At 46.5% G+C, this 24,048-nt stretch overlaps 1 protein-coding gene across 2 annotated transcripts in view; it reads right to left on the bottom strand.

Moving 5' to 3' along the window:
• LOC129824320 (CUGBP Elav-like family member 5) overlaps positions 1–23,491 on the bottom strand; it is a 52,816-nt gene extending 29,325 nt beyond the window's left edge. For both annotated transcript variants that reach the window (XM_055883879.1, XM_055883880.1), the window contains exons 1-3: positions 23,049–23,491; positions 22,063–22,145; positions 1,075–1,123 (exon numbers count right to left, since the gene is read on the bottom strand). In XM_055883879.1, coding sequence (XP_055739854.1) covers positions 1,075–1,123; positions 22,063–22,145; positions 23,049–23,406 — 490 coding nt within the window. In that variant the 5' untranslated portion in view covers positions 23,407–23,491. The remainder of the gene's footprint in view (positions 1–1,074; positions 1,124–22,062; positions 22,146–23,048) is intronic.
• Between the last annotated feature and the right edge of the window lie 557 nt (positions 23,492–24,048).

The raw sequence follows: 24,048 nt of genomic DNA, 5'->3' as shown, positions 1-24,048 counted from the left end.
TGTAGCTCTGTAGGACCAGTTCCGGTGACCACTGTGGTAAGCTGTTGATACTGAGTGTTTAGCTACAGTTATTCTGAAACTCTCTCTCTCGCGGCTGAGGGAAGCAGCTGTTGCCCCTGACAACCTGTCTCTGGGCTCTGATAGGATGTGGAGCTGTGGCTGTGGAGCTGTCCATGAAGCTGAACGACCTATCATCTTCTAACAGTCGACTCCACTGACTATCATTGTTATGCCATAAATATACAGATACAGACCTGAATCAGGCTAGCATTGCTAACATGTTCCACTCACTGCTGGCCCGTATTCACAAAGTGTCTCAGAGTAGGAGTACTGATCTAGGATCCGTTTTGCCTTTAAGACAATAATGAAAATGCTTATATAGACAGGGTGGATCTGATCATATATCACTCCTACTCTGAGACACTTTGTGAATAAATACAAGCTCTGGATTGAATAGTATTGTGTGGTGGGAGTGCACACAGACCAGAGACATGAATCAATTTGAGAGAAAACCAGTGTTCGTTTTATGATCGTAATAAAATGCCAGTTCATCCACAGAGACCACCAATGACCGCAGTGTGGGGATTCCTTTATAATCAATATGTACAATTGAAAGAGAGACTATAGGGAGAGGTATAGGACATGGTGTACTGTAGGTTCGGTAATATTTCTTTCAACAAACAAAATCAGCGCTGCGGGCGGTAACACACACGTATGCACACGCACACGCACACACACACACCCAGCAGAAAGAAAGGCCTGCTGTAAGTGAAACTAGGGCAGAAAATCGACTGTTGGGTAGGGGCCAAGAACAGCAGAGACAGAGACACTATTATCAGCTAATGTGGTGGACTGGGTTAGAGAACATTTACATAGTTACAACCCTGCCTCCTGACAACGCACGCACGCACGCACACAGGAACACTAAAGCCAGGGTAGAATAAGAAAGAGGAAGAATAAGGATAAGCTTCACAGATAGAACATGAAGAGGGGAAAGGGACAGAAATGGAAGGTCATGTAATAAGAGAGAAATGAGAGAGAGAAAGAGAGATAAGGAAAGTAAAAGATAAGTACCTCCACGACACTCACTGTCAGCTGGTTTCACTTGGATGGGACGAGTCATCTGCAGAGAAAGGGAGAGGGCAGAGTGAGAGGAGAAAGAACGAAAGAGATGCAGAGAGAGATGGTTCACCTCATGCATCATTATATTTTGTAACTTTATTTAACGAGGCAAGTCATTTAAGAACAAATTCTTATTTACAATGACAGCTTGTGTCTGTCCTTTCTGTCTTCTTCTCTCTTTTATTCATCTCTCCATTCCTCCACTAGATTGATAGGGACCAACCACTACCTCAATATAAACCTTCCCCTAACGTATCTCAGATTCCTAGACATGGAAGTGAGCATGGAGAAAATGTTGACATAGTAAAACGTAGGAGGACCCCGGGCGATAAAGGTTTCTCTGTAGAACACGTCAGGTTTGTTCTTTCACACTGTTAAATCACACACAACCATGTTATTCTTCCTAGTTATGGTCACATGGAGTCAAGTAGGGTTAAGTGGATTGTACATACTCATACAGAATACTGTCAGGTTTCTGTGAGAACTGGTAGAGTGGGGAGAGAACCTTGTCTGCTGACAGAGAGAGAGAGAGAGAGAGAGAGAGAGAGAGCGAGAGAGAGAGAGAGAGAGAGAGAGAGAGAGAGAGAGAGAGAGTGTGTGTGTCTCTGTGTCTGTGTGTGGGTGTGAGCTTGTGTGTGCATGAAAAAGCACTTGTGCGCATGTCTGTGTGTGTGTTGGCATGAAAATGACACGGCTGTCACAAGAGATTCCACAGTCAGGCATCTCTGCCATAAGAACATGCCAAGCCGTGATATGCAGTGAAATCTTCGAACTGAGGAAAAAGTAGGGCCTTATATAATCGGTTCTATTTTTTGCCTGATTCCTTACATTTTTCCCCCCTAATTCCATTTTCTTCGTTTTGTTATTCCAGGTTTCAGTTTTTCCCAATTTTTGGGGGGGTTTTCCCCCTCAGAATGACACTTTATTGTCATAATATAAGCATCATCGCTAACAGCTACATAAAGTGGTAGACAAACACGCACATAGACAGGGACATTCCTGTGAATCACTGATGCATTTTGTTAATGTTTTATGATAATCTTGGGCAGATTACTGAATTGTCGAATAAATGCATTTCGTTGATGTCCTACTAAGTTCAATACATTTTTGAATATTGTTCAATTCCGTTTTAATGTCTGGATTCCGTGATTCCGTCCATGTTCTCTGTAACGCCGATTTTATTGGGGCCTACTCCACCCTTCCATAACACAGCACACTACCCCTCCACCCTTCCATAACACTGCACACTACCCCTCCACCCTTACATAACACATTACACTACCCCTCCACCCATCCATAACACAGCACACTACTCCTCCACCCATCCATAACACAGCACACTACCCCTCCACCCTTCCATAACACAGCACACTACTCCTCCACCCATCCATAACACATTACACTACCCCTCCACCCTTCCATAACACATTACACTACTCCTCCACCCTTCCATAACACAGCACACTACCCCTCCACCCTTCCATAACACTGCACACTACCCCTCCACCCTTACATAACACATTACATTACCCCTCCACCCATCCATAACACAGCACACTACCCCTCCACCCTTCCATAAGACAGCACACTACCCCTCCACTCTTCCATAACACAGCACACTACCCCTCCACCCTTCCATAACACAGCACACTACCCCTCCACCCTTCCATAAGACAGCACACTACCCCTCCACTCTTCCATAACACAGCACACTACCCCTCCACCCTTCCATAACACAGCACACTACCCCTCCACCCCTCCACCCATCCATAACACAGCACACTACCCCTCCACTCTTCCATAACACAGCACACTACCCCTCCACCCTTCCATAACACAGCACACTACCCCTCCACTCTTCCATAACACAGCACACTACCCCTCCACCCTTCCATAACACAGCACACTACCCCTCCACCCCTCCACCCATCCATAACACAGCACACTACCCCTCCACCCTTCCATAACACAGCACACTACCCCTCCACCCTTACATAACACAGCACACTACCCCTCCACCCTTACATAACACAGCACACTACCCCTCCACCCTTACATAACACAGCACACTACCCCTCCACCCATCCATAACACAGCACACTACCCCTCCACCCTTACATAACACAGCACACTACCCCTCCACCCTTACATAACACAGCACACTACCCCTCCACCCTTACATAACACAGCACACTACCCCTCCACCCCTCCACCCTTCCATAACACTGCACACTACGCCTCCACCCTTCCATAACACTGCACACTACCCCTCCACCCTTCCATAACACAGCACACTACCCCTCCACCCTTACATAACACAGCACACTACCCCTCCACCCATCCATAATACAGCACACTACCCCTCCACCCTTATATAACACAGCACACTACCCCTCCACCCTTCCATAACACAGCACACTCCACCTCCACCCTTCCATAACACAGCTCACTCCACCTCCACCCTTCCATAACACAGCTCACTACCCCTCCACCCTTCCATAACACTGCACACTAGCCCTCCACCCTTACATAACACAGCACACTCCACCTCCACCCTTACATAACACAGCACACTCCACCTCCACCCTTACATACCACCTCCAACCTTACATAACACAGCACACTACCCCTCCACCCTTACATAACACAGCACACTAGCCCTCCACCCTTACATAACACAGCACACTAGCCCTCCACCCTTACATAACACAGCACACTCCACCTCCACCCTTACATACCACCTCCACCCTTCCATAACACAGCACACTAGCCCTCCACCCTTACATAACACAGCACACTACCCCTCCACCCTTAAATAACACAGCACACTCCACCTACACCCTTACATACCACCTCCACCCTTCCATAACACAGCACACTAGCCCTCCACCCTTACATAACACAGCACACTACCCCTCCACCCTTACATAACACAGCTCACTACCCCTCCACCCTTACATAACACAGCTCACTACCCCTCCACCCTGACATAACATAGCACACTCCCTCTCCACCCTTACATAATATAGCACACTCCCTCTCCACCCTTAAATAACACAGCACACTCCACCTACACCCTTACATACCACCTCCACCCTTCCATAACACAGCACACTAGCCCTCCACCCTTACATAACACAGCACACTAGCCCTCCACCCTTACATAACACAGCACACTACCCCTCCACCCTTCCATAACACAGCACACTACCCCTCCACCCATCCATAACACAGCACACTACCCCTCCACTCTTACATAACACAGCACACTACCTCTCCACCCTTCCATAACACAGCACACTACCCCTCCACCCATCCATAACACAGCACACTACCCCTCCACCCATCCATAACACAGCACACTACCCCTCCACTCTTACATAACACAGCACACTACCCCTCCACCCTTCCATAACACAGCACACTACCTCTCCACCAATCCACCCTTCCATAACACTGCACACTACGCCTCCACCCTTCCATAACACTGCACACTACCCCTCCACCCTTACATAACACAGCACACTCCACCTCCACCCTTACATACCACCTCCACCCTTACATAACACAGCACACTACCCCCCCACCCTTACATAATACAGCACACTACCCCTCCACCCTTACATAACACAGCACACTAGCCCTCCACCCTTACATAACACAGCACACTCCACCTCCACCCTTACATACCACCTCCACCCTTACATAACACAGCACACTAGCCCTCCACCCTTACATAACACAGCACACTACCCCCCCACCCTTACAAAATACAGCACACTACCCCTCCACCCTTCCATAACACAGCACACTACCCCTCCACCCTTCCATAAGACAGCACACTACCCCTCCACTCTTCCATAACACAGCACACTACCCCTCCACCCTTCCATAACACAGCACACTACCCCTCCACCCCTCCACCCATCCATAACACAGCACACTACCCCTCCACTCTTCCATAACACAGCACACTACCCCTCCACCCTTCCATAACACAGCACACTACCCCTCCACTCTTCCATAACACAGCACACTACCCCTCCACCCTTCCATAACACAGCACACTACCCCTCCACCCCTCCACCCATCCATAACACAGCACACTACCCCTCCACCCTTCCATAACACAGCACACTACCCCTCCACCCTTACATAACACAGCACACTACCCCTCCACCCTTACATAACACAGCACACTACCCCTCCACCCTTACATAACACAGCACACTACCCCTCCACCCATCCATAACACAGCACACTACCCCTCCACCCTTACATAACACAGCACACTACCCCTCCACCCTTACATAACACAGCACACTACCCCTCCACCCTTACATAACACAGCACACTACCCCTCCACCCCTCCACCCTTCCATAACACTGCACACTACGCCTCCACCCTTCCATAACACTGCACACTACCCCTCCACCCTTCCATAACACAGCACACTACCCCTCCACCCTTACATAACACAGCACACTACCCCTCCACCCATCCATAATACAGCACACTACCCCTCCACCCTTATATAACACAGCACACTACCCCTCCACCCTTCCATAACACAGCACACTCCACCTCCACCCTTCCATAACACAGCTCACTCCACCTCCACCCTTCCATAACACAGCTCACTACCCCTCCACCCTTCCATAACACTGCACACTAGCCCTCCACCCTTACATAACACAGCACACTCCACCTCCACCCTTACATAACACAGCACACTCCACCTCCACCCTTACATACCACCTCCAACCTTACATAACACAGCACACTACCCCTCCACCCTTACATAACACAGCACACTAGCCCTCCACCCTTACATAACACAGCACACTAGCCCTCCACCCTTACATAACACAGCACACTCCACCTCCACCCTTACATACCACCTCCACCCTTCCATAACACAGCACACTAGCCCTCCACCCTTACATAACACAGCACACTACCCCTCCACCCTTAAATAACACAGCACACTCCACCTACACCCTTACATACCACCTCCACCCTTCCATAACACAGCACACTAGCCCTCCACCCTTACATAACACAGCACACTACCCCTCCACCCTTACATAACACAGCTCACTACCCCTCCACCCTTACATAACACAGCTCACTACCCCTCCACCCTGACATAACATAGCACACTCCCTCTCCACCCTTACATAATATAGCACACTCCCTCTCCACCCTTAAATAACACAGCACACTCCACCTACACCCTTACATACCACCTCCACCCTTCCATAACACAGCACACTAGCCCTCCACCCTTACATAACACAGCACACTAGCCCTCCACCCTTACATAACACAGCACACTACCCCTCCACCCTTCCATAACACAGCACACTACCCCTCCACCCATCCATAACACAGCACACTACCCCTCCACTCTTACATAACACAGCACACTACCTCTCCACCCTTCCATAACACAGCACACTACCCCTCCACCCATCCATAACACAGCACACTACCCCTCCACCCATCCATAACACAGCACACTACCCCTCCACTCTTACATAACACAGCACACTACCCCTCCACCCTTCCATAACACAGCACACTACCTCTCCACCAATCCACCCTTCCATAACACTGCACACTACGCCTCCACCCTTCCATAACACTGCACACTACCCCTCCACCCTTACATAACACAGCACACTCCACCTCCACCCTTACATACCACCTCCACCCTTACATAACACAGCACACTACCCCCCCACCCTTACATAATACAGCACACTACCCCTCCACCCTTACATAACACAGCACACTAGCCCTCCACCCTTACATAACACAGCACACTCCACCTCCACCCTTACATACCACCTCCACCCTTACATAACACAGCACACTAGCCCTCCACCCTTACATAACACAGCACACTACCCCCCCACCCTTACAAAATACAGCACACTACCCCTCCACCCTTACATAACACAGCACACTACCCCTCCACCCATCCAAAACACAGATCACTACCCCTCCACCCTCCATAACACAGCACACTACCCCTCCACCCTTACATAACACAGCACACTACCCCTCCACCCTTCCATAACACAGCACACTACCCCTCCACTCTTCCATAACACAGCACACTACCCCTCCACCCTTACATAACACAGCACACTACCCCTCCACCCATCCATAACACAGCACACTACCCCTCCACTCTTCCATAACACAGCACACTACCCCTCCACTCTTCCATAACACAGCACACTACCCCTCCACCCTTCCATAACACAGCACACTACCCCTCCACCCTTCCATAACACAGCACACTACCCCTCCACCCTTCCATAACACAGCACACTACCCCTCCACCCTTCCATAACACAGCACACTACCCCTCCACCCTTCCATAACACAGCACACTACCCCTCCACCCTTCCATAACACAGCACACTACCCCTCCACCCTTCCATAACACAGCACACTACCCCTCCACCCTTCCATAACACAGCACACTACCCCTCCACCCTTCCATAACACAGCACACTACCCCTCCACCCTTACATAACACTGCACACTACCCCTCCACCCTTCCATAAGACAGCACACTACCCCTCCACTCTTCCATAACACAGCACACTACCCCTCCACCCATCCACCCTTCCATAACACAGCACACTACCCCTCCACCCTTACATAACACAGCACACTACCCCTCCACCCCTCCACCCTTCCATAACACAGCACACTACCCCTCCACCCTTACATAACACAGCACACTACCCCTCCACCCATCCACCCTTCCATAACACAGCACACTACCCCTCCACCCTTACATAACACAGCACACTACCCCTCCACCCCTCCACCCTTCCATAACACAGCACACTACCCCTCCACCCTTCCATAACACAGCACACTACCCCTCCACCCTTCCATAACACTGCACACTAGCCCTCCACCCTTACATAACACAGCACACTACCCCTCCACCCATCCATAACACAGCACACTACCTCTCCACCCTTACATAACACAGCACACTAGCCCTCCACCCTTACATAACACAGCACACTACCCCTCCACTCTTACATAACACAGCTCACTACCCCTCCACCCCTCCACCCTTCCATAACACAGCACACTACCCCTCCACTCTTCCATAACACAGCACACTACCCCTCCACCCTTCCATAACACAGCACACTACCTCTCCACCCTTACATAACACAGCACACTACCCCTCCACCCATCCATAACACAGCACACTACCATTCCACCCTTACATAACACAGCACACTACCCCTCCACCCATCCATAACACAGCACACTACCTCTCCACCCTTACATAACACAGCACACTACCCCTCCACCCTTCCATAACACAGCACACTAGCCCTCCACCCTTACATAACACAGCACACTCCACCTCCACCCTTACATACCACCTCCTCCCTTCCATAACACAGCACACTAGCCCTCCACCCTTACATAACACAGCACACTCCACCTCCACCCTTACATACCACCTCCACCCTTACATAACACAGCACACTACCCCTCCACCCTTACATAACACAGCTCACTACCCCTCCACCCTTACATAACATAGCACACTCCCTCTCCACCCTTACATAACACAGCACACTACCCCTCCACCCTTACATAACACAGCACACTACCCCTCCACCCTTACATAACACAGCTCACTACCCCTCCACTAGAGCCATATAAAATCAGTTATATTTTTTGCCTGATTCCGTTTACTTTTTCCCCAAATTCCGTTTTTTTCTGTTTTGTTAATCCAGGTTTCAATTTTCATTTCTGTTTCATTCTTTCGCCTTTAAAATCCCACTTTATTACTAGAAGAAAAAAAAACATTTGATCTATAATAAATAAAATAATTCTATCTTAATTAATGTCTGGATTCAGTGATTCCGACCGGGATTTTATTCGGCCCTACAAATGGAAACAGCGGTTGTAAAACCGTACATACAGACACCACAAGAGTTTTGGTGGCACCTTCATTGGTGAGGACGGGCTCATGGTAATGGTAAGAGTGTTATAGGTGGAATGATATCAAAAGCATCAAACACATTCCATTTACCCCGTTCCAGGCATTATTATGAGCCGTCCTCCCCTCAGCAGCCTCCACTGGTAGACACACACACATCACACACATTACACCGTACAGACACACAGCACAGCCCTTAGATACCAACTAGCCTCAGGTGACGACACACACATGAACGCACACACACACTTTGTATTGTCTTCTATGTGTTGACTCTCAAAAAGGGTAGCTGTTTGCTAACTAAAACAAATGGGAAACCATGCAAGTAAAGAAACCTGGAATTTAACATATTTCTGCATCCCAGGCTGCATGTAGTAGCAGTTTGTTTAACTGTGAGCAGCCTATTGCAAACACAGTTGTTGTGAGGCTGATCTACAGCCCTTTGGGGACTTAATATTTCTGGTTTAACTTGGTTAAATAATAGATGTGGGCTGACTCTTCCAGCGAGGGATCTGCTGCCGCTGCCGGACTTCGGGGAGTGTTCTCCTAGCGAGATAAAACGCTCTCACAGGAAGATATAGAGTACATTAATACACAAGCTCTCTGCGGAAGACTAAACATGCCTGTGTGTAAGTGTGCCCTACTATGACGTCTTGATGTGTGCTTGGAAAGCACCTCTCTCTACTAGGAAACATGGACTAGATAGATAATGTGTTGCATCTCAGAACGCACTGTAGCAGTTAAAACCAATGACGACAGGCAGTGTAGACAGCCATATACTGCAGTTGGACACAGTCAGAGGGAGAAAGAAGGAAGAGAAAGAGAGGCATAGGGGAGTGACAGGAAGAAAGAGTAAGAGAGAAACAGAGTGGAGGGCCAAACATGTGAGATGAGAGACTCAGCAATGACAGAGAAGGTCATGGTCAGCAACCTGAGGGAAGAGTGACTGTCACCACCCGCACGAATACACACACACAAACATATCTGGTGCAAAATATAAGTAGTGTATTTGACTTGAGACTGGAGTTTGGACATACAGTACCAGTCAAAAGTTTGGACACACCTGCTCATTCAATGGTTTTTCAATTTTTTTACTATTTTCTACATTGTAGAATAATACAGTTTTTTTCAATTGTTTAAGCACAATTTTGAAAACAGGGCCCGGTTTGTCAAAACACTACACACAATTAGCACAACCCTACACCAAAGTAGCACAGCACTTCAGATCATTTGCAAAATGGAACACTTTTGTCAAAACTATACACGACTTCATAAAAATAATATTTTGTTACCATACGAAACACACATTTCATATGACTTCAATCTTTTTGAACCAGTTACACACTGCTGTTGCTAACCTAAAACACTTTTAGTCTAATTGTTAGTGATTAGAGTACTGTAAATGAAGTACACAGAGAAAGTGGAACTATACAAACACTACACAAGACCAATGCTGCAGACTGAGGAAAATATAATTTATTTCTCTCCATATACCCAAATCAGTCAACATGTCAACATGGAGAATCACAACAAAACATGTCCCAGTTTTCATGCTACTACAGTAGTGTGCATAACACTGTTAGCTCAGCAAACAGACAAACGTAAAATACTGTATCCAGTACAGGTTACAATTACAGTAAATAACAACAACAAACAAAAAATAATCTGAAAAAAACTGACAATATTGTACAGAAAATACTACAGTAAACACACTATACATTATCTCTTCGCCTAGCTGGATCTGGCCAGAGAATTTCATCAACATCACAAGCAATATCGTCATTAGCAAGACAACGCGGGAAGAACCGTCTTGAATGTCGAATCCATCCTTGCACAGCTGCGGCGTCGACTTGGTCACAGGCGTCCTCCATGGCCTGAATGAGGGGTCCCTGAGCCTGGGGCTGGAGATCGTAAACCTTCCACCGCCATGCAGAGAAAAACTCTTCGATAGGGTTTAGAAACGGAGAGTATGGTGGAAGGTATAGTACTGTCAACTGTGGATGGTGTTGAAACCAGTTCTGGACCAAAGCAGAGCGGTGGAATGACACATTGTCCCAGATTACCGTGTATTGCATCTGGTGCATTTCATCACCTGCTGTGACGATGTGGCGCAATCGGTCCAAAAATGTGAGAATGTGAGGTGTGTTGTAAGGGCCCATTTTGGCATGACGGAGGACAACCCCATGCTGTGAAATGGCAGCGCAAAGGGTGATGTTACCCCCACGTTGCTCTGGGACATTGATTATAGCCCTGTGGCCAATGATATTTCTGCCTCTCCTTCTTGCTTTTGTGAGGTTGAACCCTGCCTCATCAATATATATGAATTCATGCAGGATTTCCTCAGCATCCATCTGCAAAACTCCCTGAAATACAGTGAAAGACAAGATTGTGTCGTTCAGGATAGGTCTAGTATACAGTCAATGTAAAAAAGTCATGTGTGCAGTATGCAACATCACAGTGCTAAAGTGAACAATACAAACCTCCACATACTCATGTCGCAACCGTTTGACCCTCTCTGAATTCCGCTCAAAAGGCACTCGATAAAGTTGTTTCATTTGAACCTGATGTCTTTTCAGGATGCGTGCCAGTGTTGACTGAGAGACCCGATGGACATTATTGAAAATGGCATGGTCACCGATAATGTTGGCTTGTAGTTCTGAGCCTGATAGCATTATTGGCCAAAACCATGTTTATTATCTCTCTCTTGTTCTTGCGTGAATATGGGCCCCCATCCTCCTTGTCGTTCCCGACCCTCAATCCTATGTAGAGAATAATACATGTAACTTACTGTACAATGTCACAGGAAGGGGTATCACAAGTGCTGATATGGTCCATACAATAAGCGGCTGATTACTGTAACTGTAGACAGATCTTTTACCTGTTTTCCTGTCGAAAAGTCCTTATGACAGATGCCACTGTATATCTGCTAAGATTTGGCTGAACTCTCAGTCCAGCCTCCCTCAGCGTCAATCCGTGGTTCACAACATGGTCCACTAGTGTTGCACGAATGTCATTTGATAAGTTTGGTCCTCTTCTTCTTTGTGCATGTTCTCCTCCTGCTTCAGGTCTTCCTCGACCTCTGACTCGGCCTCTGCCTCCTTCTCCTTCTCTGTGTACTCCTCCTCTCACCGTCACTCTTCTTCTGACTCCTTCCATTTTGGTTGAAAGCAGGTGAACCTACCTGCTGCATTTTTATAGTGCTTAAACCTGATTGGTGTGTCTACAATTTAGCGATCATGTGTTTGTGCACCTGATGGCTGTGTTTAACAGATTGGCTCATTGGTGTGGTAATTTGACAGTCAGTGCTTTGGAATTGCAAGGAAGTGACATCATGATATGCTTCTGTGTCTGATGTATACAAGTGTGTTTAATGTTTTGCAAATCACTGTGTGTAATGTTTTGACAATGTGCTTACAGTTGTGCAAATCTAGCCTTGTGTTTTGCTCCTTGAGTGTAAGGTTTTGCTAATTGTGGGACAAGTTACATTTTAGTGCGTAAGCAATCGTAAAAAACTGTAAAGTCATCAAAACTATGAAATAACACATGAGGAATCATATAGTAACCAAAAAAGTGTTAAACAAATGAAAGTATATTTTATATTTGAGATTCTTCAAAGTAGCCCCCCTTTGCCTTGAAGACAGCTTTGCACACTCTTGGCATTCTCAAATCAAATCAAATTGTATTTGTCACATACACATGGTTAGCAGATGTTAATGCGAGTGTAGCGAAATGCTTGTGCTTCTAGTTCCGACAATGCAGTAATAACCAACAAGTAATCTAACCTAACAATTCCACAACTACTACCTTCTACAAAGGGATAAAGAATATGTACATAAAGATATATGAATGAGTGATGGTACAGAACGGCATAGGCAAGATGCAGTAGATGGTATAGAGTACAGTATATACATATGAGATGAGTAATGTAGGGTATGTAAACATAAAGTGGCATAGTTTAAAGTGGCTAGTGATACATGTATTACATAAAGATGGCAAGATGCAGTAGATGATATAGAGTACAGTATATACATATACATATGAGATGAGTAATGTAGGGTATGTAAACATTCTATTAAGTGGCATTGTTTAAAGTGGCTAGTGGTACATTTTTACATAATTTCCATCAATTCCCATTATTAAAGTGGCTGGAGTTGAGGCAGTATGTTGGCAGCGGCCGCTAAATGTTAGTGGTGGCTGTTTAACAGTCTGATGGCCTTGAGATAGAAGCTGTTTTTCAGTCTCTCGGTCCCTGCTTTGATGCACCTGTACTGACCTCGCCTTCTGGATGATAGCGGGGTGAACAGGCAGTGGCTTGGGTGGTTGTTGTCCTTGATGATCTTTATGGCCTTCCTGTGACATCGGGTGGTGTAGGTGTCCTGGAGGGCAGGTAGTTTGCCCCCGGTGATGCGTTGTGCAGACCTCACTACCCTCTGGAGAGCCTTACGGTTGTGGGCGGAGCAGTTGCCGTACCAGGCGGTGATACAGCCCGACAGGATGCTCTCGATTGTGCATCTGTAGAAGTTTGTGAGTGCTTTTGGTGACAAGCCGAATTTCTTCAGCCTCCTGAGGTTGAAGAGGCGCAGCTGCGCCTTCTTCACAACACTGTCTGTGTGGGTGGACCAATTCAGTTTGTCCGTGATGTGTACACCGAGGAACTTAAAACTTTCCACCTTCTCCACTACTGACCCGTCGATGTGGATAGGGGGGTGCTCCCTCTGCTGTTTCCTGAAGTCCACAATCATCTCCTTTGTTTTGTTGACGTTGAGTGTGAGGTTATTTTCCTGACACCACACTCCGAGGGCCCTCACCTCCTCCCTGTAGGCCGTCCCGTCTCGGTAATCAAGCCTACTACTTTAGTGTCATCCGCAAACTTGATGATTGAGTTGGAGGCGTGCATGGCCACGCAGTCATGGGTGAACAGGGAGTACAGGAGAGGGCTCAGAACGAACCCTTGTGGGGCCCCAGTGTTGAGGATCAGCGGGGTGGAGATGTTGTTACCTACCCTCACCACTTGGGGGGCGGCCCGTCAGGAAGTCCAGGACCCAGTTGCACAGGGCGGGGTCGAGACCCAGGGTCTCGAGCTTGATGACAAGTTTAGAGGGTACTATGGTGTTAAATGCTGAGCTGTAGTCGATGAACAGCATTCTCACATAGGTATTCCTCTTGTCCAGATGGGTTCGGGCAGTGTGCAGTGTGGTTGCGATTGCGTCGTCTGTGGACCTATTGGGTCGGTAAGCAAATTGGAGTGGGTCTAGGGTGTCCGGTAGGGTGGAGGTGATATGGTCCTTGACTAGTCTCTCAAAGCACTTCATGATGACGGAAGTGAGTGCTACGGGGCGGTAGTCGTTTAGCTCAGTTACCTTAGCTTTCTTGGGAACAGGAACAATGGTTGCCCTCTTGAAGCATGTCTGGGATAAGGATTGATTGAATATGTCCGTAAACACATCAGCCAGCTGGTCTGCGCATGCTCTGAGGACGCGGCTGGGAAGGTCGTCTGGGCCTGCAGCCTTGCGAGGGTTAACACGTTTAAATGTTTTACTCACCTCGGCTGCAGTGAAGGAGAGCCCGCAGGTTTTGGTAGCGGGCCGTGTCAGTGGCACTGTATTGTCCTCAAAGCAAGCAAAAAAGTTATTAAGCCTGTCTGGGAGCAAGACATCCTGGTCCGCGACGGGGCTGGTTTTCTTTTTGTAATCCGTGATTGACTGTAGACCCTGCCACATACCTCTTGTGTCTGAGCTGTTGAATTGCGACTCTATTTTGTCTCTGTACTGGGACTTAGCTAGTTTGATTGCCTTGCGGAGAGAATAGCTACACTGTTTGTATTCGGTCATGTTTCCGGTCACCTTGCCCTGGTTAAAAGCAGTGGTTCGCGCTTTCAGTTTCACGCGAATGCTGCCGTCAAACCATGTTTCTGGTTTGGGAATATTTTAATCGTTGCTGTAGGTACGACATCGTCAATGCACTTTCTAATGAACTCGCTCACCGAATCAGCATATTCGTCAATGTTGTTGTTGGACGCAATGCGGAACATATTCCAATCCGCGTGATCGAAGCAGTCTTGAAGCGTGGAATCAGATTGGTCGGACCAGCGTTGAACAGACCTGAGCGAGGGAGCTTGTTGTTTTAGTTTCTGTTTGTAGGCTGGAAGCAACAAAATGGAGTCGTGGTCAGCTTTTCCGAAAGGAGGGCGGGGGAGGGCCTTATATGCGTCGCGGAAGTTAGTATAACAATGATCCAAGGTTTTACCAGCCCTGGTAGCACAATCGATATGCTGATAGAATTTAGGGAGTTTTGTTTTCAGATTGGCCTTGTTAAAATCCCCAGCTACGATGAATGCAGCCTCAGGGTGTGTGGTTTCCAGTTTACAAAGAGTCAGATAAAGTTTGTTCAGGGCCATCGTTGTGTCTGCTTGGGGGGGGGGGGGGAATATATACGGCTGTGATTATAATCGAAGAGAATTCTCTTGGTAGATAATGCGGTCGACATTTGATTGTGAGGAGTTCTAGATCAGGTGAACAGAATGACTTGAGTTCCTGTATGTTGTTATGATCACACCACGTCTCGTTAATCATAAGGCATACCCCCACGCCCCTCTCTTACCAGAAAGATGTATGTTTCTGTCGGTGCGATGCGTGAAGAAACCAGCTGGCTGCACCGACTCCGTTAGCGTCTCTTGAGTTAGCCATGTTTCCGTGAAGCAGAGAACGTTACAATCTCTTATGTCTCTCTGGAATGTTACACTTGCTCGGATTTCATCAACCTTATTGTCAAGAGACTGGACATTGGCGAGTAGTATGCTAGGGAGTGGAGCGCGATGTGCCCGTCTCCGAAGCCTGACCAGGAGACAGCTACGTTTGCCCCTTTTATGGCTTCGCATAGGGTCGCCGGCTGGGATCAGATCCATTGTATTGGGTGGAAGGCAAAACACTGGATCCGTTTCGGGAAAGTCATATTCCTGGTTGGAACGATGGTGAGTTGACGTTGCTCTTATATTCAGTAGTTCTTCCCGACTGTATGTAATGAAACCTAAGATTACCTGGGGTACCAATGTAAGGAATAACACATAAAAAAACAAAATACTGCATATTTTCCAAGGAACGTGAAGCGAGGCGGCCATCTTAGTCGGCGCCGGAAGTGTGTAGGTTCTCTCAACCAGCTTCATGAGGAATGATTTTCCAACCGTGTTGAAGGAGTTCCCACATATGCTGAGCACTTTTTGGCTGCTTTTCCTTCCCTCTGTCGTTCAACTCATCCCAAACCATCTCAATTGGGTTGAGGTCATGTGATTGTGGAGGCCATGTTATCTGATGCAGCACCCCCACTCTCCTTCTTGGTTAAATAGCCCTTACACAGCCTGGAGGTGTGTTTTGGGTCATTGTCCTGTTGAAAAACAAATGATAGTCCCACTAAGCTCAAACCAGATGGGATGGCGTATCGCTGCAGAATGCTGTGGAAGCCATGCTGGTTAAGTGTGTCTTGAATTCTAAATAAATGCCTGACAGTGTAACCAGCAAAGCAGCCCCACACCATCACACCTCCTCCTCCATGCTTCACTGTGGGAACCACACATGCGGAGATCATCCGTTCACCTACTCTGCATCTCACAAAGGCACGGCAGTTGGAACCACAAATCTCACATTTTGACTCATCAGAACAAAGGGCAGATTTCCACCGGTCAAATGTCCATTGCTCATGTTTCTTGGCCCAAGAAGGTCTCTTCTTCTTATTAGTGTCCTTTTGTCGTGGTTTCTTTGCAGCAATTCGACCATGAAGGCCTGATTCATGCAGTCTCCTCTGAACAGTTGATGTTGAGATGTTTTTGTTACTTGAACTCTGTGAAGCATTTTTTGGGGCTGCAGTTTGATGCTGGTAACTCTAAAGAACTGATCCTCTGCAGCAGAGGTAACTCTTCTTTTCCTGTGGCGGTCCTCATGAGAGCCAGTTTCATCATTGCGCTTGATGGTTTTTGCGACTGCACTTGAAGAAACTTGACATTTTACGGATTGACTGACCTTCATGTCTTAAAGTAATGATGGACTGTTGTTTCTCTTTGCTTATTTGAGCTGTTATTGACATAATATGGACTTGGTCTTATACTAAATAGGACTTTATCTGTATACCACCCTTACCATGTCACAACACAACTGCTTGGCTCAAACACATTAAGAAGGAAAGAAATACCACAAATGAACTTTTAACAAGGCACACCTATTAATTTAATTGCATTCCAGGTGACTACCTCATGAAGCTGGTTGAGAGAATGCCAAGAGTGTGCAAAGCTGTCATCAGGGCAACGGGTGGCTACTTTGAAGAATCTCAAATATATTTTGTTTAACACTTTTTTAGTTACCACATGATTCTATGTGTTATTTCATAGTTTTGATATCTTCACTATGATTCTACAATGTAGAAAATAGTAAGCATAAAGAAAAACCCTTGAATGAGTAGGTGTGTCCAAACTTTTGACTGTTACTGTACATATACAATGTTGTGCACTTATCATGAGTTTACTGTGCTGTAAAAGCGCAGAGTAACAGAGGGATTCTGAGGTAGAACCCATTTAACACACACACACACACACACACACACACACACACACACACACACACACACACACACACACACACACACACACACACACACACACACACACACACACACACACACACACGCACACACGCACACACACATAGAGTATATCCCTGTGTCATCACCTGTGTCTTCCTGGAATGATTTCGTCAGAGTAAGGATCACCATGTGGAACAACACTACAACACTATCTAATCTGTTTCTGTGCACTGGACTAATGAGAGCACAAGTTGCAAGGGGAGCGTAAATCACAATGGTACCGCTCATGGGGCTCTACTATAGCCTAGTGGCCTGGCTCAGGTTGTGAATCCATCAATGTGAGGCAGAAATGTCACGGCCAAGCGCATAATAGATTGTAAACAATGTATCAACAATACACAAGCATTCGCTAAGACACAGACACAGAATTTCTGGTGGCACATTGTTCATATGAATCTGTGTGTACTGTATGTGTGTGTTTGTGTGTCTGTGCATGTGTGTGCGTTAATCTTCATACAAAACCTTATCCGCTGTTTTGAGAAGGCTCTTTGAAATGATACCTCCCCTCGTCTATCTATGCCATAAAATAAAAATCTCTTTAAAAAAACTTCCCCATGCCTTTTCATTGGCGAAACATGGACGTCAATCGTCACACTAAGTACTTGTTTTAATGGCAGTCTGTCTGTCTAACCTACACCCCACCAAATCTATTATTAAGCCTAATTAATTTTGCATTACAACATCGCAGATGAATAATAGATCAGAAGTGAGGGATAAGAGAGAGAGGGGAGGGGGAGAGGGAGAGACATGCAGAGAGACATGCAGCTGCACAGTGCAAGCAGCCAATTATTTCTGATGAAGCTGTCACTCCTCCAGTAAAAGGAGAGAAGGGTGAGAAAGAAAGAGAGGGATGTGAGAGGAAGGGAAACGGCAATTAGAGACGAGTGAAAACCTCCTCTGCGCGCGCGCGCACACACACACACACACACACACACACACACACACACACACACACACACACACACACACACACACACACACACACACACACACACACACACACACACACACACACACACACACACACACAAACACGAAAGAGAGAGCTAGGATTCAAAAGAAAGAGTGGGGTGAGAAATAACTAGATAAACCATTAGAGGGAGGGAGAGAGACAGTGAGAGAGAGAACGAGAGAGAGGCAGGGAGAGAAAGATATAGTAAGACAGAAAGAGAGAGGAAGACACAGAGAGACAGGCAGACAGAGAGAGTGAGAGACAGGGGAAAGAGAGAGCGACAGGGGGAGAGGAGAGTGGCTTTAATATGGGTTAGTAGGCATGAGAAGAGCAAGCTGTTATTTTCCATTTCACACTGCTTTGGGGGGTTGGCCCTGTTATAGTATTTTATTCGACACATTCAAACTTCCCATCTTGTATGTAGGCTAAATGTCTGAAACTCAGTGAGTGAGTAAGTGAGTCTGTGAATCCCTAACCACACCCTTGCCCCTACCAACTCGCTCGGAGTGCCCTCCATTGTCAAGTGTTTCTGACGAAACTCCGAGGTGGACTTCCAGAGAGGGGAAATGGGATCAATAAACCCATCAACTTCGGGACACACTCCTGACTTGAAAGATTCCCTTTTAAATAATAAAACAAGCACAAAATTCAAATGAACAAATCCCCCTCGCAGTTTTACCATATATAGTCACAGTTAGACATTTCATTTGGGAGATGTTTTATCTGTTTACATGTATCAAGTCTCGATATCAGACATAAATAAATGCACGTGGAATATAATAAGGCACGCCTCCATTCTTTTGTATAAAATTGCGCAAATTCCTAACATATCGCAGTGCGCGTCGAGATAGCGCTTCTCTCTAAAGCCTGATGCCTTGCTGGCTCAGTCGAAGTGGCTATCTGAGGGTCTAATTAGCCCCTACACCCTCAATAGTTTTCACTCCCTGTGCTATGGGACACTTGTGCAACTGGCAGAGGCGTGTGTGAACGCAAATGGAGGGCCGAGGGGCAAGGGGAAGGGGTGAATAAGGATTCAGCCACAGAGTGGGCTGTCTCTCTGTCTCCTTCCTTTGCTTCTCCACCTCCCTCTCCCATCTTTCGCTCTCTCTCACTATGGATCGATTTCAGTGTATTTGAATTCTTTAATTTAGAATTTTATATTAGGATATAGAATTTGAACATTGTATTTTTGAATTTGTAATGCCCAATTTTTATCACTTAATGTCCCTGACGTGACAACTACATGGAGCTATAATCCATCTAGCCACAACCGTACTGTAGAAGCCATCAGTCCTGAGAAACCATCGGTATCACAACCCCTGGACACTTGAAACTAACACGTTTACCGTAAAACTAAGACATGTCCAATGAACACGTCTTCCTGTTCCTCATCACATCAGCATGGCTCACCGAACCACGCTCTTCTGATGAGTAACCTTGTAGGATCTTGAAGACTTAGTATTAGTGTAGCAGATGGGGATGGTGTGAAACTCACTCCTCAGCCTGATGTGTCGCCCCTTGCACAATTGAAGAAGGCCTTTTTTAATAGCAGGAGGGGTTTGGAATGCCTCAGGAGTGTGGTCACGTGTGTTTTTGAGGGAGAAGTCCTGAGTTCCAATCTCCAAACGAGCTGAATCAGGGGGAAGCGGTACTCGCTAAGCAGGCAGCGGGACATCCTTTACAACGATGCCACTGGACTCAGATCTGATGTTGCGCTGGTTCAACCACTGGGGTCGCTGTGAAGTGAGTTTGGGGGGGGGGGGGGGGGGGGGGGGGTGACAACGTGTCGTCCTTTACCTGAACTTATCCCTATGCTTTGTCTAAGTGGGCTAACACAGTCTTGTGACATGTAGGAGACCTTTTTTTTGTGACACTCCCATCTAACATGTCCTGCGTGGCCTGTGAAATATTAGGAGAACCGAAGACAAGAGTCCATGTTCCAGAGAGTCTTGGCTTTCCTGAATAATAACTTATACCCAACATGGTTCAAATGCTAGAGCCAAATTAATAGGAAGAAAATATATTCAACATGCCACATTGGCTTCAGAAACTGCTAGAAGCTTCTGTTTACCACAGTGAGAGTTTGATTCTATCTGTTCTCCTCTACTTTTCCTGGCTGGCAAAGTACCAGGATGTTGTCTCTGGTTTTGAATCTGAATTTAGAGAACTGAAATTGAAAACGGAATCTGAATTCATCTGAGAAGTTGAATATCCAAAGAGTTGATAAACTTGAAATTGAGGTTTTTAAATGTGATACACAGACATGAATGCAATATCTACCAAATTAATATATAAATGTTTGCTTTGAATATTTAATTAAATTGATATTGAATTGTTAAACAGAATGTAATATTAATTCAATACAGTTTCAAATCATGAAATACAAGTTCAATTTATGAATTAAGTAATTCAATATGTGCATTACACATTAAAAAAATAAATAAATAAATAATGGAATTCAAATGCTCTCTGTATGTGTAGTGGGCTGGAAAGAAGAGGAGCAGAATTCGATTATTTTATGTAACGGAATGCTGCACTCTACACTGCTGCCACTTGGCATTGACCTACAATGAATCCAGACAAACAAACACACACACACACACACACACACACACACACACACACACACACACACACACACACACACACACACACACACACACACACACACACACACACACACACACACACACACACACACACACACACACACACACACACACACACACACACACACACACACACACAGGCACATACGTAAAAATGCAGGAACAACACACACACAAACAACACGCACACCCATATCCCTCCCTTTCATCTCACTCCCTCTCTCTTTCCTTTCTGCCTCTCCCTTCAGATCTTACTTTCTCGTCTGCTTTCTCTCTCTTTCTGTTTCTATCTGCCTCACTCTATGTCTGCTTTCTCTCTCTCTTTCTGTCTCTATCTGCCTCACTCTGTCTGCTTTCTCTCTCTTTCTGTCTCTATCTGCCTCACTCTTCAGTTTCCTTTCTCTCACGCTCCATCTCTCTCTCTCTCTCTCTCTCTCTCTCTCTCTCTCTCTCTCTCTCTCTCTATCTCTCTCATTCCTGCCCCTGCCCCTGCTATTCCTGCTCATACATGGCTCACAGAGTGAACAGTCTCAAGCTATCTACATGGCTCTGTTTACTGCTGTTTGTACAGTACATTCTCTTTCTCTCTTTTACTCCCCCCCTCTCTCTCACTCCTTTCTGTCTCTCTCTCACTCTCCTCTCTCTCATTCTCCCCAATCCTAAAGGAATTGGCAACTCTCCCCCAGATGTTTTTGGGGAAAAGCTTTCATACCATCTTTCATTCTATACAGCATGAGGGTGGTGGAGTACTCACCCCAGGTAGGGTTTTCTGCTCATGCAATGCATTCTGGGCTTTGATGGCAGAATCCCGGGCACAGTAGGTGAGAAACGCACAACCTGTCAATCAAAACAGATCAACAAGGGTTAGTCACACACACACACACTTTTTTATTTATCTATTTATTTTATTTAACCTTTATTTAACTATGCACCCTTGCTTGCAAACACACTCTCTCTCTCTCTCTCTCTCTCTCGCTCTGTCTCTCTCACACACACACACACACATGCTTGCTCACTCGCACACACTGGTATGTACACACACACACACACACACACACACACACACACACACACACACACACACACACACACACACACACACACACACACACACACACACACACACACACACACACACACACACACACACACACACACACACACACACACACACACACACACATGAAGGACACATAGCCTAATCCTGTTGATCATGTATGTGTAGCCTACCAATGTGATGCAAAGACATGAATGTTTTTTTTTTAAATACAGATTTTTCGAAAATAACCATTGAGATGCTTTTGATTTTTTTGCCAAATATTCTAAATGTTTGTTTGCGTCACGACACACTGCGATGGCGAGAGGATAAACTGTAGGGTATGCGCGCACCTGGCGCAAAACTGTTCATTAAGAATAATTAGGGCAAGAAAAAAAGTGTTGGGATGCTACAGTAGCCCTTCTAGCAAAAAAATGTAGCTGATATTTACCGAATATCCCACGTTATTCTACAAGTCACATGGGGTTTTTAGTAGGAGCCAACAAGGTGCATTCGCTAACAGACAATATTGCTAGAACAGACATCATAAGAGAGAATAGATGATGATGAGAGACACTATCTATCACAAAAAGGTACAAACATGGAATGACTATTGCGTTTCAAACAGATGATAATTACAGTAATTACAATGTAACGACCAACTGTAGCCTAAGAGGAGGCGCAGACCCGACATAAAACGCTACCTTTATGCATGCCTGTGTATCGGTCCTTCAGAACAGACAGTTCGTGGATTTTCCCAAACTGTTCAAAGAGAGGTTTCAGGTCTTTTTCCTCGAGGTTCCGCGGAATCTGTCCAATGAAGAGCTTGATGGCGTCCTGGTCTTTCATGGCGCCGCAGTCCGTGTGCATGGAGACAGTTTCGGGTCCGTTCATGGGTTTTGGAACCGGGATGTGCGCGAGCTGATTCTGATGAGGGATAAGTAGGAGCGGCTGCTGTAGAAGCGGCTGCTGTAGAAGCAGGTTGACGGGGGCGGGATGAGTCGGCTGGGGATGATGCTGCTGCTGATCCCTTCTGCTTTCACTTTGCGTAAATCTGGCCATGCTGAGCGGGGAGCAGGTTGGAGGAGAGTGACAACACACACACTGAGACACACACACACACTCGTGCTGAGATGGAGAGAGGATGCACTCAGATGGAAAGGACACGGGCTTGAAGATAATCGTTGGTTCTTGAGCGACACCTCCAGGAGATGATGGTATACTGACTCAAGGATACATGTACACTACATGGCCAAAAGTTTGTGGACACCTGCTCGTCGAACATCTCATTCCAAAATCATGGGCATTACAAGGGAGCTGGTCCCCCTTTGCTGCTATAACAGCCTCCACTCCTCTGGGGAGGTTTTTCCACTACATGTTGGAACATTGCTGCTGGGACTTGCTTCCATTCAGCCACAAGAGCATTAGTGAAATTGGGCACTGATGTTGGGTGATTAGGCCTGGCTCACAGTCGGCGTTCCAATTCATCCCAAAGTTGTTAGATGGGGTTGAGGTCAGGGCTCTGTGCAGGCCAGTCAAGTTCTTCCACACCAATCTCGACAACCATTTCTGTATGGACCGCGCCACTTGGGAGCCCAGGATTGTCATGATGAAACAGGAAAGGGCCTTCCCCAAACTGCCACAAAGTTGGAAGCCCAGAATCATCTAGAAAGTCATCGTATACAGTAGCATTAAAATGTCCCT

The sequence above is a fragment of the Salvelinus fontinalis genome, chromosome 26, assembly GCF_029448725.1.
Source record: "Salvelinus fontinalis isolate EN_2023a chromosome 26, ASM2944872v1, whole genome shotgun sequence".
In the NCBI taxonomy this organism is placed as follows: Eukaryota; Metazoa; Chordata; class Actinopteri; order Salmoniformes; family Salmonidae; genus Salvelinus; species Salvelinus fontinalis.
Note: the sequence above shows the minus strand (reverse complement) of the source record. Positions and strands in the feature narration are given on the sequence as shown.